Here is an 18,621-nt window from a genome sequence, read left to right as displayed (position 1 = left end):
GTGCGTAAAGGGGCCGAAGGTCCAACGAGTACCTTTAGGCTTTACAGGGTTGCTCACAATTTAGCCCCGCCCAAAATGCCAGAACAGTAAACACACCCCACAAATGACCCCATTTCGGAAAGTAGACACCCCAAGGTATTCATTGAGGGGCATAGTGAGTCCGTGGGAGATTTTTATTTTTTTGCCAGAAGTTAGCAGAAATGGAAACTTTATTATTATTATTTTTTCCTCAGAAAGTGTCATTTTCCGCTAACTTGTGAAAAAAAATTAAATCATACATGAACTCACCATGCCCCTCCGCGAATACTTTGCGGTGTCTTCTTTCTAAAATGGGGTCATTTGGGGGGTATTTATACTATCCTGCCATTCTAGCACCTCAAGAAACATGACAGGTGCTCAGAAAGTCAGAGCTGCTTCAAAATGCGGAAATTCACATTTTTGTACCATAGTTTGTAAACGCTATAACTTTTGCGCAAACCAATAAATATACACTTATTGGATTTTTTTTTATCAAACACATGTAGCACAATAAATTCTGACACAAACTTGTATAGAAATGTAATTATATTTGAACAATTTTGCCAGAAAAAGTTAAAAATACACTTTTTTTGAGAAAATTGCGGTCTATTTTGATTAATATCAGAAAAATGAAAAATGTCAGCAGCAATAAAATACCACCAAAAGAAAGCTGTATTTGTGAGAAGGAAAGGAGGTAAAATTTGGGTGCCAAGTTGCATGACCGAGCAATAAACCGTTAAAGTTGTGAAGTGCCGATTTGTAAAAAAGGGCCTGGTCACTAGGGGGGTATAAACCTGTGGTCCTTAAGTGGTTAAAGTTATCACCACATAAAGTGACACTGGTCAGATTTGAAAAAAATGGCCTGGTCCTTAAGGTGAAAATGAGCCCAGTCCTTAAGGAGTTAAAGGCTTCCGTTTTGACTTCTGTCTTATGGATTCCGTTATTTTCCTTTATAACCATGGTATAACGGAAAACAAAAACAAAATCCATAACGGTGATGTGAACCCGCCCTTACATGGGACTGTATGTTGGAGGCGGCTGTGGGAGGGAGTGATGTTATTTACCTGGGACTGTATGGGGAGCATTATCATGGTTGGGGGCACTGTAGGGGGCAGCATTACGAATGAGGGCTTTCTAGAAGGGAATTACTATTGGTGGGACTATGAGGCACTATTACTATGGGGCACTAATTTTTCTGATAGTATTTGGGGATATTGGGGAGCACAGCGAGCAGCAGGATAACACTGTGGGGACTCGAGGTTGGGGGATGATGATAGAAATGTGAGAACGCTAAGATGTCTGTGTGTCACACTCTGCAGAGACGAGGCATGGCTGAGAGAAGTTATATGGACCAAATGGAGAAGATGATAATAGAGAAGATCTACATCAGAGAAGACATGACCTGGGAGGAGCTGGATGTGAGTGGTATGTGCTGTTGTATAGCAAGTACAGCAAAATGCGGTGTGAGGGGAGAAGGGAAATCGACTTAACCAACCACTCCTCCCAACAGCTCGGTCACAATGGCCTAGATAGCAGGAAGTTTGTCAAGAAGACCATCCTGCTTCTCTCAATCCTATGATGCGCCCCCTCTCAAAGTCTAGGCAAAATGTCTTTGAGTGCGTCATAGAGGCATGTCTAGTAGTAAATGATCTCTCGCCAAGAGGTACACTACCCAAGGTCCTGATGGGTTACCGATATCATACTACAAAAAATTCCTACCAATCTTGGGCCCACAATTAACTATATATTTTAATACATTACCATCAAACAAGCGTTAGAGGCTCATATTGTAGTACTCCCTAAAGAGGGCAAGGACTCTGAACTCCCCTCCAGCTACAGGCCTATTTCCTTGTTAAACTCTGACATAAAACTGTGGGCAAAAATCCTTGCTCATAGGATTTCCCCTCTGCTACACAAATTAATTTCCCCGGAGCAGGCAGGATTTGTGGAGGGGAGGGGGGAGGAGAGTGCAGGGATGGCACTTGCAGAGTACAACAAGCCATTTCTTATGCACTAAAGAAAAATTCCTAACTTACCCTTCTCAGCACATACGCTGAGGAAGCGTTTGATCGAGTTGACTGGAAGTTTATGGAGGCTACTCCACATAGATTTGGCTTCCCTCCTCAATTTGTTCTGGCGGTGCTCTCCCTGTACTCCTCACCCCATGCAAAAATTTAAGTAAATGGGGTTCTTTCTCCTTCCTTTCCCATCTCTAATGGCACCCGTCAAGGATGCCCTCTTTCACCCTCCCTCTTTATCCTATGCCTGGAGGCGCTGCTACAGGCTATCAGACAAAATGACAATATATTTTGGCCTAAAAGTAGAACCAGTGTCATATAAAGTTGCAGCTTTCGCTAACTATCTGCTTTTATTTTTGTCTGACCCTGTCTCTGCATTTCCGGCCATCCTCGGTTTGTTTGATCTGTTTGGACAAATGTCTAATTTCAAGATTAATCTTTCCAAATGCATGGCCCTTGGTGTTGTGGCCCCTTCCACTACGATCACATTTTTATTGCGGACTTATCCCTTCCAATGGGTGTCATCCCACATTAATTATCTAGGCGTAAATATCCCTATTGACCCTAACAAGGCCTTTCAATTGAACTACACCCCATTACTCGCCAAACTAAAAGACCTCAACATCTCATTTGTGTCCTGAATGGGCAGGAAAAACATTTTAAAAACATTTATCCTCCCCAAAATCCTTTACCTATTACAGACTCTGTCCATATTCGTACCAGAATCTTTCTTTCTGGCTTTACGTATAACTTTTTCTGCTTTCATTTGGAAGCAGGCGCGGCCAAGACTGGCCTATTCCTCACTGGTCCTACCCAAGCACAAAGGAGGATTTGGACTACCAGACATCAGGGCATACTATCAGTCTATTCAACTTAGACTACATGTCGAGTTAGTCAACCCACGTATAGCCAAATTAGGATGTCAGATTGCTCGCTCTCTGTTGTCCCCCTCTGAATACTCTCGCCTTTGGAAAGTTCAGTCTGGCTCGGATACTGATGCAGAGTGTCCGCCAACCCTTAGGGGAGTCCTCAACACTTGGATTAAAGTTTCGAATACCTTTAACTTCCCTTCTAGCCCCTCTCCTTTTATGCCTCTACTCCTGCCGTATTACCTAAACCTGTGCTATTTAGATGAAATAGGTATTTGGTCTTCCTTTGGTGCCTCCTCTGTGGGTAACGTACTGAAAAACCTTCAGATTCCTTCTCTGCTGGACCTCCGGGCATCACATCAGGCTACTAAATGGACACCAATTCATTACTCTTGCTTTCGTCTGAAATGTCAAAAATATCTACTCATTGCCAATAGGAGCTTTCTTCCCTCTTGGTATGAGATCCTTGTTGACTCCCCCAGTCTTGTGAAAAAAACCATCTCAGGCCAGGCCGCCATTCATTCAGCACTGGGAGAAGGAGCTGGGACTATCGCTATTGGACAAGGAGATCTCCTTGATTCTTAGGAACTCCCATGGTTTTTCGAGATGCATAAGGGTACAGAAGAATTCATTTAAATTGACCACCAGGTGGTACCGCACTACAGATTTACTTCACAAGATGGACCCACTGCTTCCCCCAGTCTGTTGGAGATGCCATGAAGAAAGAGGTACGGCACTGCATGTTTGGTGGTATTGCAAGAAAATTGGTTGTCCGAATGTGCTTCTACCATGGAAGAATGGACATTAAAGTCCATGAGTTATGTAGATTCGAGGAACTCTCTGGTTGGGAGAATCTTTCACATGACGCATTTCTCACCCTGTGGGAGCCTTGGTTTAAATGGTACAACAACTCTTGTGCTACCCCTCGTCTATCAACATCCCGCGATCTGTGTGTATCCTAGTAACATTCATTCACTCCATCTGACTTACCATTGTAGTGTTATTTACTCCTGTCTTTTAGGCCATTACATATGTTCTGGTTGCTTTAATCAACTTACTTTGTAACAGATTTTACTGCTGTCTTTTGGCTGCACTATTTGCCTTATTGTCTTCATGATACTGGGCCTGTTGCCCACATTATTGTTTGGTGTTATTCTCATCATAATAACAAATAAAGATTTGATTAAAAAAAAAAGAGGTACACTACCCAAAAGTCTCTGAAAGCCTTTTTATAGGGCAGCAGATGAAGCACTTTTACATTCTCTTGTGCCAAGATGCAGTGTCTGATCAGACAACAGCTGTAATTATTTACATATCTGCCTGAGACATATCGTACTGTGCAAACATTTTAGGCATGATAAAATGCAGCAAAGTAAGAATACTTTCAAAAATAGAAGTGTTGGTAGTTTATTTCTATCAATTAACAATATGCAAAGTGAATGAACAAAAAAATAATCTAAATCAAATGAATATTTAGTAACTACCCTTTGCCTTTAAAAGAGCATCTATTGTTCTGGATACACTTGCACACAGCTTTTAAAAGAATTTAGCAGAGAGGTTGTTCCAAACATCTTGGAGAAATAAGCACAGACCTTCTGTGGATGTAGGCTTGCTCAAATCCTTCTATCTCTTTTTATAATCCTAGACAGACTCAATGATGTTGCAATCAGGTTTCCGTGGGGTCCATATCATCACTTCCAGGACCCCTTGTTCTTCTTTATGCTGAAGATAGTTCTTAATGACATTGGCTGTATTGGGGTCATTTGGGGTCATTGTCCTGCTGCAGAATAAATTTGGAGTCAATAAGACACCTAACTGATGGCTTTACGTGATGGATATGTATCTGCCTGTATTTCTGCCTTTATTTGTGTTAAATCGGTTGTCCGGGTTCAGAGCTGAATCATGCTCTAATGCTCTCCCTTGCCCTGCGGTGGATCGTGCAGGGCAAGGCCTTGTATGTTTACTTTGGTACACTGCTAGGCGGAGGCTTCTGCCCAGCAGTGTATTCGGTGACGTAACCGGCTCTGGAACTAAAGCCTGCCCATCGGTGCCAGTGACGTCACCGGGCTCACTGCTGGGCGGAAGCCTCCGCCTAGCAGTCCTTCTGGAGAGCCCGATATGTCACAGGAACTCCATAAAATGCCTTTGCTCTGCACGATTCAGCACAGGGCAAAGGAGAACATCGGAGCTTGAAATGATCCAATGCTCATATTATTGGGGCTGCCCTGCTGAACCCAGACAACCCTTTTAAGTAAAACAACTATATAAATATGGTATCACTGTAATCATACTCACCCGTAGAATGATGGTAACAGGTCAGTTTTATCGCATATGGAATGCTGAAAAAACAAAAAAAACATAATTGCAATGGCGGGATTGCATTTTTCTTCCAATACCAGCACATTTGGATTTTTTTACGACTTTCCACTGCATCATATGGAATATAAAATGATGCCATTAGCAAGTACAAATTGTCACACAAAAACAACCCTTATACGGCTATGTGAACAGAAAAATAACAAATGTTACTGTAAAGCTCCAGGAAGGCAGGGAGTGAAAAACAAAAATGCAAAGAAGAAAATCGACCAGGGCTGAAAGTGTTAATTTATGCTTACCAATAATTTTGCCCATATAGTGGATGTGACAAAAGCTGAAAAAACTGAGTGAACAAAGGCCGCTATCTACATTTCTGCCAAACTAAATCCATTAAAACAGTCTTAGCAGAATAACATCTGAATATTGAAAAATTGTTAAAGAATTGTCAGCATTCAATATGTTTCACATCAGAAACATATGTTCAAAAATTCTAATATGTTCAAATTTATATTTATAAAGATATTTAAAATAATGCTAGAATTGGATGCAATACATATTGTATTATTTATTCCCAAAAAGGAAATCAAGATCGACATCACTATGAGACATTTGAAAAATTTGGAAACAAGACTTTCCTCTTGCACCTGGACAATGGGAGAGGGTAAGATTGAAAAATCTCCCAGTATGTAAACGACCAAAGTGTAACATCCCATTTGGGTGTCTGGTTGTATGCAGATAACTGCTTTAATCTAAAATTACATCCACACAGATAGAGAAGGAGGAAACTACTAATCATGTGTGCTTACAGGTAGGTGGATTTAAGACTGCAGTGAAGAGCTGGTGGGAAGCTGCTGATGTGGAAAAATGTACAGTGAGGAACAGAAGTATTTGTATAAGTTCTCCCACTTAGAAATCATGGAGGGGTCTGAAATTCACTTTGTACGTGCATTCCCACTCTGAGAGACAGAATAAAAATAAAAAAAAGGAAATCACATTGTATGATTTTTAAAGAATTTATTTGTCTTGCACTGCTGAACATAAGTAATTGAACACCTGAGAAACAGCAAGAATTCTGTCTCTCAAAGACCTGTTACTGTGCCTTTAAAAAGTACACCTCTACTCCACTCATTAATCTAACTTAGTAGCACCTGTCTGAGCTCTTTAAAGAGCCCTGTCCACCACACAGTCAGTTAGATGCCAACTACTACCATGGGCAAGACCAGAGACAAAATTGTGGACCTCCACAAGGCTTGAATGAAGCTATGGGCAATTGCCAAGCAGCTTGGTGAAAATTGATCAACTGTTGGAGCAATTGTTAGAAAATGGAAGAGGCTAAAGACTACTGTCAGTTTCCCTTGGACTGGGGCTCCATGCAAGACCTCACCTCGTGGGGTATCACTGATGATAAGAAAGGTGAGGAATCAGCCCAGAACTACAAGGGAGGAGCTTGTCAATGACATGAAGAGAGTTGGGACCACAGTTTCAAAGGTCACTGTCGGTAGAACACTACGCTGTCATGGTTTCAAATCATGCATTGCACTGAAGGTTCTCCTGCTCAAGTCATCACATGTCCAGGCTCGTCTGAAGTTTGCCAATGACCATCTGGATGATCCAGAGGAGGCATGGGAGAAAGTCATGTGGTCAGATGAGACCAAAGTAGAACTTTTTGGTCTAAACTTCACTCGTCGTGTTTGGAGGAAAAATAAGGATGAGTTGCATCCCAGGACCACCATTCCTACTGTGAAGCATGCTTTGGCAGTGCGTTTCTGCGAAGGGGACAGGACGACTGCACTGTATTAAGGAGAGGATGAATGGGACCATTTATTGTGAGATTTTGAGCAACAACCTCCTTCCGTCAGTCAGAGCATTGAAGATGGGTCGTGGCTGGGTCTTCCAACATGAGAACGACCCAAAGCACACAGCCATGATAACCAAGGAGTGGTTCTGTAAGAAGCATATCAAGGTTCTGGAGAGGCCTAGCCAGTCTCCAGACCTAAATCCAATAGAACATCTTTGGAGGGAGCTGAAACTCTGTGTTGCTCAGTGACAGCCCCGAAACCTGACAGATCTAGAGGAGATCTGTGTGGAGGAGTGGGCCAAAATCCCTGTTGCAGTTTGTGCAAACCTGGTCAAGAACTACAGGAAACGTTTGACCTCTGTAATTGCAAACAAAGGCTTCTGTATCAAATATTAACACTGATTTTCTCAGGTGTTTTAAATACTTATGTTCAGCAGTGCAAGACAAATAAATTCTTTAAATATCATACAATGTGATTTCCTGATTTATTTATTTTATTCTGTCACTCAGAGTGGGAATGCACCTACAATGGGAATTTCAGACCCCTCCATGATTTCTAAGTGGGAGAACTTGCAAAATCTCAGGGTGTTCCAATACTTCTGTTCCTCACTGTACATTACTTGACTTGAAGGTTTTCCACATCAGCAGAATCTTGGCAACTATTTGGTCTGCTGTAACTGCCACCAGACGTCAGTTTTAAGAACAATGGTAGTCTAGGGGTCATTCACATAGCCATTTTATTTTGATGGCCCATGAATAATGGACGTCAAAACATGTTTTCACGGACTGACAGATCCCATACAATTAAAAGGGACTGTTTTGAACAGACTTTTTTTATTTTTATTGTCGTGTGAATGTAGCCTAGCTCCATTGCTCAGGCTCTCATTGATTTACAAAACAATAGCTTATATAGTCTATCCTCCAAGGTCAAAAAAGACCATTGGGGAAATTTTTATTATATACCTTTAAATGCTGAAATGCTGTTCCACTGTAACTAGCGCTGTAATGTGGGAAGGAATGAACACAAATGCATTTATGAAGGTTAGGATAGGGCTATGTGGCCAATAGCCATTGACTGGCAAACAAATGGCAATATCGAATCCCGGCTGGCAGTATCTTCTAGCAGCTTTGCCTAGGCCATGTGACGTCACGTTTATTGGTCACATTACCTAGGCACAGCTAACCCCCATGGGGCTGACATGCAGATCAAAGAACAGCCACTGTACAATGTATGGCGCTGTGCTTCGTGAGCTGCGAGCACTGTTGCCTTCTCAAACAGCTGGGTGTCAGACCCCCACCAATCACATATTAATGAACTACCCAAGGATCAGTTAAAATATCAAGTGAAAACCCCTTTAAGGCTGGGTTAACACCAGAGCTATCAATGTTGGTTGTTTTGCTCCGTTATAGAAGCAGAGCAACGAAAACATCCATAATACTAAATCTGGCACATAACTGAACGGCGTTCCACTAACCCCATTAACTATACAGGGGTCCATTCAGTTTCTTTCAGTAGAAAAAGTCCTATGTGCAGAACCTTTTTGGCTGCTGTATTTGACAGAATCTTCAATGTAGGCCCCTAACAGAGCCTCTGACGCAGATGTGCACTTAGCCTTAGAACTAAATGTGTGAAACAGCAATAAAAGGCAATGTTGTAGGATTGAAAGTAATGACAAGAGCATGTTCTCTCTTTTTTTCTCTCAGGTTTGGACGTCACTCATATGATGACCTGTCTATTCTTGCCCCTCTTCAGCAGTGTTGCAGGTTAGTCACACTAAAAGCTGCATAATGGAGGTTTCACATGTGGCTATTTTTACAAAAACGCCACTGCAATTTTTCATAGAGTTTTAGCTGAAGCCAGACCTGGATCCAACAGGATGGAAATGTGTAAGTCCTTCATTTATATTTCCCGCACGTTTTGAATCCACTTCTGGTTTTGGCATTACAAAACTGCGCAAAAAACTATCACAAAAGGAGAGGCCTTTTTTCCCAAAAAAGCATGTGTGAAATCACTCTTACATTAGATTTGCATTTGGTGGAGCTCACAAGTTTTTACCAGATAAGGCAAAACTCGAATACTATGGGCCCTGGCAGACCCTTTCGTGAAAACAGCTGTCAGAGTAACTACTCATCCTCCCCTCTATTGAAATTACATTGGGCACAGGGCTTCATTGTAAATGCTAAATTTTGGTGCTTTAAAAAAATCATAATTGTATTATTTCCTTAAATGGGTTCTTCAGGCTTTTAATATCGATGACCTATCCTCAGGATAGGTCATCGGTATCAGATTGGCTGGGGTGCCGGGTGTCAGACCCCCGACGATCAGCTGTATAAGGTGATGGTGCGCACAGTGTGCCCGTCTCTCTTCCTGCTCACTGCTGCTGTCTATGGCAAAGCAGTAGCAGAGCAGGAAGAGAGAAGGGAGATGGCACGTGCACACTGTGCACACCGTCTCCTTATACAGCTGATTGGCTGGGGAGCCGGGTGTCGGACGCCCGCCAATCTGATATTGATGACCTATCCTGAGGATAGGTCATCAATATGAAAAGACTGGAGACCCCCTTTAATGTATTTCTAAGTTGTATATTTAATACTAATATACCATACCAAATAGAGCTTTTCATGGCACATTAGTAATGCAGGAAATGTAAATAACATTGTAGTTAATTCTATTACCAGTGTCTTCTTTATGAGTTATCCGCTTCATGCTGGACCCTTGCTGAACCATGTTATCAGCATTCAGACTCGCTGAATTTACAGCTTCTTACCTGTGGACCAAAAGTCACTTTCCCTATTCATCAACAGTATCTTATTGCAGAAAAAGGTATTTTATTGTCACCAAAGCATAGAGAAAACACAGCAAGGTTTCAACCCCAATGGTTAGTTTTAAACCCGATGTCACCCATTCAGTTACAATATTCAATTATCCAATCATGTAACAGTGTCATCATCATCTTTAGGTATTATAAAACTTCATACATCTCACACATTCTTTAGAAAATATATCCTTTGGTTGATCTCTATTTGTAAATATTATTATTGCATACAATTCAAATTTCCATTCCAATTGTGGAGAGTTGCAATACCAAGCATAGCGTATCGACAAGTGGCACTATTTTTTGGAACAGAAGACTCCTTTTTTATTTTCCTAGACAACCCCATTAAGAATAGAATCATTCTGGTTACAGTACTTAGTTTTGTTTTCTTTTGATCTGAAAATGTTTTCCTAGCAGATTTACTCTTTTCCTTAAAGTGCTTGGAAAACAATAAAAAAAAATGGGAATATTAATTTAGACATTTAATCAATTTTTTAACTAAGCAGACTTAGCAGACTCTCATAAATGGATAAACTGTTACATGGATAATACATGTTAATTATATCTGCAAACAGAGAAGCAGGACAGTATGGCTCAAACCATATACGTACATAGTCAAAGTATTACTTGTACTTGGAGGAAGTTGCAATAACCCAGCTTCCTCCTTTTTTCACAAGGTTGAAGCAACATTGAGAGGACTGTTTAGGAATTTTTAAAACAGTAGGATTTTGTCAGAGATGAAGTTCATTCACCAAGTATTCTAAGTGTACAGAAACCTTCTATTTGAAAAGCCTTATGTAGTGTGTTCAGCAGTTATTTATAAAAATCAGACATTTATACCAGAAAGAGGGCAGTGCTCTCTTAAATGAGTGTAGTAATGCAGCGTCTAAAGGACATTTCTGTCCCAGTTTTCTAGTATAAATGTACAAAATCTCTAAATAAACTACATTGTAAAATGTTCCCTATCTCTGTTCCTACACATTAGCAAAAAAAAACCTAATATACTGTACTAGATAGATATGCAGCCTAGACATAAAGTAAACACACGGTTAGATTAAAATAGAACAATATTTCACATCTAAAATCTAAATAAAATGTATGGTAACTGTTCGTTCCTTCTTGGAATCTGTCTGTAGTTACCTACACCAGGCAGACATTCATTTGACCAGGCATTGTACATCTATCCATGTAACTGACAGATAAGATTCCACAATGCATTGCTTCCTGCTGGAAAGCTGCAGAATTAGCTATCTGGACAATAAAACATGCAGAAAAAAGGTGCAGAACAATAGTCAACGGTTTATTTAACCTAACACCTAAAGCACATGGCTATGTTACTGCTCATTCTGTACATAAGCCTCAGACAGATTCCATATGAACCCCACATTATGTCAGAGGAAGCAGGAGGAGCAAGGATGCACAGAGTGGCTTGGGCCCACCCTCAGTGCACTTAACTGCTAATTTTCATATGGATTGGGAGCTTATGAATAAGCCAGATTCTTCTCTGGCAGTGCCTGACTGTTGTCTGGTGTGCACTTCCTGTATAATACAGTAAATGCTCTGAACAGGGGCATTTCCAGGGTCTAATAGACCTGGGGCCCAAGTTCCAATCCACATGTGCCAAATTCTCAGTCCAATCACCAACCCCACCCCTAGTGCTAAAGACATATTTGGATGGACATTACTTTTAGTGCTACAGGAGAATACAGCACTTCATACCGATTAAATCCTTTAATGTCTCCTCTAATTACACACATTCTCTTTTGTCATCTTCTCCATTTGGCCCAGAGTGCCATGACAACTTCTTTCACCATGTCTCTTTGATGAAGAGTTTGCCATATAGACAACTTAGGTTCCTCACTTTTCCATCATCCTTCCCTTCCTGGTGCCCCAACAGTGTTATCCTGCGACTACCCCCAATACTATACTGTACAGTTGTTTTGATCCCAAAATTTTGATTTGGTTTCCATACCATAAAAAAGTATTGCGATACTCGATACAATTCAATACCACGCGGAAAAAATAAAAACACCCAAAAAATCTGCATGTATTTCGCATTTTATGGGGACAAGGCGACAAAAAAAAACTGGCGAATCATGCAGTTTTTATTTAGTTTTTTCTGTTACGGCATTCACTGCATAGGAGATTTTTTTTATATTTTAATAGTTTGTACTGTAATATGTTTATTTATTTATTGTTTATATATTTTAGATGTAAAATTGGGAAAGGGGGTGATTTATACTTAATATTTTGGTGCTTTTTAACCTTTTGTTTTACTGTTTATTTAAGAACTATTTACCCCCCCTGGGATCTTTTGATCCCTTGTCCTATTCACCCTAATAGAGATCTATCGGGGTGAATAGGATCTCACACCCTCCCTGCTGCCCTGTCTATAGTACACACAGCAGCAGGGAGATTACCATGGCAGCCAGGACTTCAGTAGTGTCCTGGCTGCCATGGTAACCGATCGGAGCCCCAGGATTACACAGCTGGGGCTCCGATCAGAAGCTGCCATTGCCACCAATGAGGAGGTGGGGAGAGTGGACCCTGTGGTCACTGCCACCAATGATTTTAATACTGGAAGGAGGGGGGGCGTACTGCGCCACCAATGATTTAATACTGGGAGGGCTGCGATCAGCGGAAGTTAACCCCCGGGATTAACTGCCGCTGATCACAGCTTCCTTTTATAAAGGCTGGGCGATGGCTATGTGATTCTGCACCAAGCCTCCTGTATTTGTATTAAGCGTTAACTTTCATTGGTGGCGCAGTGCGCCTGCCCCTCCTCCACCCCTTTCCCTCCTCATTGGTGGCAGCGGCGGCACAGGGGGAGGGAGAGAGTGCTGCTGAGGAGACCATGCTCTATGCTCTGTGATACTAGACTGCGCAATAGCGAAGCCTAGTATTGAAAAAAGGCACATTTAGAGGCCGATACCAGACAAAAGTATCGAATGTGTATTGAAAACAACCCTACTATACTGCAGAAATAATGTGACATACAGTCAGTCTCACCATTGTAATAGTGCTTCCAAAAGTCCCACCAATAGTACTAATTATTTCCCAGAGTGCCCTCATTAGCATTATTGCCCCATACAGTGCCCACTATAGTGATAATGCTCCCTGAGCATGTTATTTATTTGACTTCTTGCAGTGCTTGCAGAATATGCAGATATCTGATGCCAATCATTTGGCTAATAGAAATAAAACTTTTACAAAAATATATCTGTGGTATTGAACCATGTATTTGAGGCCCACGCTACTGATGTTTCCTATTTGATGGTTTAAGATATTGAAAGGGTTACACTGCCCATTAGAGGTGGAGATTTTCACTGCAAGCTTCTGCATTGGGAAGCCTAGTAGATGTTTCAACTTAACACCTGTGTACCATCTTGGCTAAATAAATCTCATTCTCTATTATTGATTACTACTTTCTTTTTTTGTTAATTTAAGGGATATTGTATTTTATTTCATTGTATTTGTATACAGTACAGACCAAAAGTTTGGACACACCTTCTCATTCAAAGAGTTTTCTTTATTTTCATGACTATGAAAATTGTAGATTCACACTGAAGGCATCAAAACTATGGCATCCACACATGTGGAATTATATACATAACAAACAAGTGTGAAACAACTGAAAATATGTCATTTTCTAGGTTCTTCAAAGTAGACACCTTTTGCTTTGATTACTGCTTTGCACACTCTTGGCATTCTCTTGATGAGCTTCCAGAGGTAGTCCCCTGAAATGGTCTTCCAACAGTCTTGAAGGAGTTCCCAGAGATGCTTAGCACTTGTTGGCCCTTTTGCCTTCACTCTGCCTAATCAAAGCAAAAGGTGGCTACTTTGAAGAACCTAGAATATGACATATTTTCAGTTGTTTCACACTTGTTTGTTATGTATATAATTCCACATGTGTTAATTCATAGTTTTGATGCCTTCATAGTCATGAAAATAGAGAAAACTCTTTGAATGAGAAGGTGTGTCCAAACTTTTGGTCTGTACTGTATATGTCAGTTTTTACTGATGAACAGATTACTGTGTGCCATGTTGTTATTTTTATATATTTGCATATGTATGTATTAGGGTTGTCCCGATACCACTTTTTTAGGACCGAGTACAAGTACCGATACTTTTTTTCAAGTAGTCACCGATACCGAATACCGATACTTTTTTTAAATGTCATGTGACCGTTTTGGGGGATCTGTGGATCTGTGGATGACGCACTGTCATGTGGGGGATCTGTGGATGGCACTGTTATGGGGGATCTGTGGATGGCACTGTTATGGGGATCTGTGGATGGCACTGTTATGGGGGATCTGTGGATGGCACTGTTATGGGGGATCTGTGGATGGCACTGTTATGGGGGATCTGTGGATGGCACTGTTATGGGGGATCTGTGGATGGCACTGTTATGGGGGATCTGTGGATGGCACTGTTATGGGGGATCTGTGGATGGCACTGTTATGGGGGATCTGTGGATGGCACTGTTATGGGGGATCTGTGGATGGCACTGTTATGGGGGATCTGTGGATGGCGCTGTTATGGGGATCTGTGGATGGTGCTGTTATGGGGGATCTGTGGATGGCACTGTTATGGGGATCTGTGGATGGCACTGTTATGGGGGATCTGTGGATGGCACTGTTATGGGGGATCTGTGGATGGCACTGTTATGGGGGATCTGTGGATGGCACTGTTATGGGGGATCTGTGGATGGCACTGTTATGGGGGATCTGTGGATGGTACTGCTATGGGGTGGGATATCTGTGGATGGCATTGTTATGGGGTGGGGGGATCTGAGGATGGCATTGTTATTTGGTGGGGGATCTGTGGATGGTGCTGTTATAGGGGATCTGTGGATGGAACTGTTATGGGGAGGATCTGTGGCTGACACTGCTATATGTCATCCACAGATCCCCCTCATAACAGTGTCCCCCAATACACCGGGCCCCGCCGCTCACCGAAGTATTTATAAACGTGAATCCTTATCCTGTTGTTAAGTTGAACTAACGCTGCCCTCTCTCATGTTCCCCTGTATTCCCCTGTATCTCCACAGCACTTACTTAAGCTTCCATAGCAGGCAGAGCGGACGGCACCAGTAACGTCACTCACTGACGTCGCGCGTCTGCTCCGCCTGCTTCACTCATAAAGGGGGCGGAGCAGGCGCTCTACGTCAGTGAGTGACGTTACTGCTGCCGTCTGCTCTGCCTGCTATGGAAGCTTAAGTAAGTGCTGTGGGGATACAGGGGGGACATGGGAACATGGGAGAGGGCAGCGTTAGTTCAACTTAACAACAGGATAAGGATTCACGTTTATAAATACTTCGGTGAGCGGCGGGGCCCCGCCCATAGTTACGCCCATAGTATTCTATTTATGTATCGGGGCGGGGTATCGGCGGCTGAGTACCGCCGAGAAAACTCGGAATCGGTCCCGATACCGATACTAGTATCGGTATCGGGACAACCCTAGTATGTATGGTAGATTTGCACCTGAAGCAACTAATTATGATGAATATACATGCACGTCATTAATTCCTGCCTTCATGCTATGACTAAGGGTGTCATGTGCATCCAAAGTACTTTTATTCCTGGTGGCTGGAGTCTTTAGCCTTTTTGTGGATTGTATGTACGCTCAGCAGCTCCATGCCCTGTGCCTCCAGATTGAGCTGCAATGACTCTGGACTGCTCTCTGAAAGTGCCCCGATTAATAGTAGTGCCCTCTATATTGTTGCCTATAATAATTATGCCCCACATTACCCTTTAGTAGAAAAAATGCCCCAATAGTGCCCCCAGCAGTGATAAAGCTTCCCATAGTGCCCCAAGTAGTAATAAAAACCCTGTTGTGTCCCCAGTAGTAATAAAGCCCCTCTATAAGGCCCCCCCATAGAGTCACCAGTAGTAATAAGGCCATCTGCACTACTTCTAGTAGTAATACGGTCCTCAGTAGTGCCCCCAGTAGTAATTACCCTCCTCTATTGTGCCCACAGCAGTAATAAGACCTTCTATAGTGCCACCAGTAATGATAAAGCCCCCTATAGTGCCCCTCAGTAGTTATAATGCTCTCAGCAGTTATAGTGCCCCCAGTAGTTACAACGTCCCCCAAAGTGACAGAAAAAATCTAAATACTCACTTGACTCCTGATCCATGCCACCATCTGTAGTTGCCAGTTTCCCTTTAAATTCCTCTTAACCAGATAAGCAAGATATTTTAAGGCATTCCTGACATTTTAGAATGCCTAATCATGGCAGGTATTCAGGTAAGCCTAGGGGCACAACTGGAAAATGCCCTACTGGATATATGGGTGGAGGTTCAGTTCCTTCAAGGATGAGAAATATTGGAAAATTGTTCTAGAGCTAGTCTTTACAAACTTTCCCTTCAGTATTCACTCTACATCTTTTGGGGAAGAAACTGGGTGAGAGGCCTAGGTCAGGGTTTTGGGAGTACTATCTCTAAGGGATGCAAAAGGTGGCATTAGAGGCAGAGCTTGTTAAGAGCTCATTTGTATCCCTTTCTTCCCAGAATTCCAGAGGAGCATGTATGGCCTATAAGTCTCCTCATGCCGATTTAAGGCGCGCTCCCCAAGATAGTACCCCTCAAATCCTGACTTAGACCTCTCACCCAGTTAAGCCGGTACTCTCTGCTCTGCACTGATGAGGGGGCAATTACCCTGAACAGCTGTCTGCAGATGAGATGCTGGCTTATTTAATATCCGAGTCATGTCTCAGGGCCTATTTAAAGGGTCGAACATTGACTTATAGGATATCTGCCTTACATGTGGTGGCATCAGAGGCAGCGCTTGTTAACAGCTCATTTGCATCCCTTTCTCTCCATCTTCAACATTATATTTAATACTTTTTTACAGATTTACATTACAAAGATGATTCATCGTGCTACGATATTCATGATACTACATTTCTTCTTTCTAGGATTAAGAAGTCTACACTGCAACGGCTTGAGCTGCTTCATACTGAACCATATCGCTTGAGTGATGTCATGCGGGAATCTCTTTCAATGGACCCTCTCAACCCCATCCTGTCAGAACCACACCTTTTAGCCCTTGATCGTAGGCTGGGCATCATTCTCAATGTTGTCAGAGAGTGTTTTAAAAAACAAGGCCAACATCGAGTGGCCTTTGATGACCTGGCCAAACTCTACAGGGAAAGAAAGTTGTAAATTTGGGAACTGTCTTTAAAATAGCACTGAACTTGTGACAAATGTTCATTTAGTTTTCTTTTTAATTTGAACAGGTCTTGTTTTGTGCTTTATTTTTCTTCATGTAGATCTTTATAGTAATTGAAGCTCTGTTTTTCTGATACTTAGTCCCAAATTCTTGGCATATACATATAGTTAAAGGGGTAGACCAACTATAAGTAATTATCACCTATCCCCTGGATAGGTAATAACTGCTAAATTGTTGGGGGTCACTTTCATGTCCCCATTTTGAATGGAACGTAAACTCTACAGGACAGAGTGCATGCATGACTGCTGCTCTGCTCAAACAGTGGATACAGGACCCATGTTCCGGCACCTGAAGGGAATCCCATCGGTTGGAACGCCACTATCTAGCAGTTATCACCTAGCCAGTATATGGGTGATAATTACTTAGAACCGGAATACCCCTTTGTAACGGATCCCCTTCCGTTAATGGACGCTTCCTAGCTTGCGCCGAGGACCACAAGCACCGCACTGGACACCACAACCACCGCAGACTCCTCAACCGCCGTAGCTTAACTGGAGCCGCGCCGTCTTCCTTCCACCCTGAATGAACCTCCAGCATTCAGGACCATGTGGGAAAGATCTCTCCTCCAGGGAATATGCAGAGCATAGCAATCCCCAGCGTGATACAGCAATTCCCTCCAATAACGAGACGAGGCTCCGTTTTGAAGGGTTAGAAAAACATGAACTGAACTGAACTCTTTATTGAGGGCTACCCGCCCGTATTTATGCAGGTCCCCACAATGCATCATGGTTTCCTCCTCTCTGCCCTGGAGACACCCGAAGAGCAATTCAATTATCTCTCAGGACAAAGGGAAATCACCAATACACATGTGGGAACAACAGGGCAGGAATTACCACCCAAATACACAAAATCCTACCTTCTGTTTGTGATATTATTATGGATTAACATAACTATCACAGACAGTAAAAATACAGCTTTTAAACATACACTGTAACTTTAAAACCATACATTGCATCTCCATAAAAAATACATATTTAAACTCAGCATACATCAAACATAAACACTTCCAAAAATCACACAAATCCCTCCAGCGGATCAAAAGTTAAGTGGAAGTCCTTTATGACCGACCGCAAGCACAATTTCCTGCCCAACACAGTTCCATAGATTTGGGCTGTGCGGTCGGTCAATTTCATGCAGAAAAATCTTCGAACGGGACTTAGTCTCTGGAGCTGGAAGTTCAGTATGGAAGAAGGTAAGGGTCAGCAGTGTTCGTGTATTTGCGCATCCGATTTTAGTTCCACAGAATCTTTAGTATACACCGCTGACCGCGTTCGGTCCTATTAACAGTGCAGACATGCGGCATAGTTCTGTTACACTGTTCTTGAAGGGTAATATGTCCCGGGGCCATAGTCGTAGGGCAGGAGGCTAGCCATAAGTTTTCTATAATGCCCAGTGGCAAATGGCAGTTTGTCACACCCTTTAAATAAATAAAAAATTCTGGCTTCTTGCAGCAACCATAAGGGAAAGCTTACTGCATACATTTATACATTGAACTTAAACGTTATATACATCTTTAGGGGCATTTTTTGTTATTGCATTCTAAATATCTTCGG

At 42.1% G+C, this 18,621-nt stretch overlaps 1 protein-coding gene across 1 annotated transcript in view; it reads left to right on the top strand.

The window, feature by feature from the left end:
• The window catches only part of LOC120979356 (extracellular serine/threonine protein kinase FAM20C-like), a 120,260-nt gene extending 102,809 nt beyond the window's left edge, over nt 1–17,451 (top strand). Inside the window, exons 8-10 of the mRNA XM_040408066.1 lie at nt 5,801–5,882; nt 8,724–8,783; nt 16,755–17,451. Of these exons, the coding sequence (XP_040264000.1) occupies nt 5,801–5,882; nt 8,724–8,783; nt 16,755–17,001 (389 nt within the window). The 3' untranslated portion in view covers nt 17,002–17,451. The remainder of the gene's footprint in view (nt 1–5,800; nt 5,883–8,723; nt 8,784–16,754) is intronic.
• The last annotated feature ends 1,170 nt before the right edge of the window (nt 17,452–18,621 follow it).

This window comes from Bufo bufo, chromosome 9 (genome assembly GCF_905171765.1).
Source record: "Bufo bufo chromosome 9, aBufBuf1.1, whole genome shotgun sequence".
Taxonomy (NCBI): domain Eukaryota; kingdom Metazoa; phylum Chordata; class Amphibia; order Anura; family Bufonidae; genus Bufo; species Bufo bufo.
The sequence above is the reverse complement of the archived record's forward strand: the minus strand, read 5'-3'. Positions and strand labels throughout refer to the sequence as shown.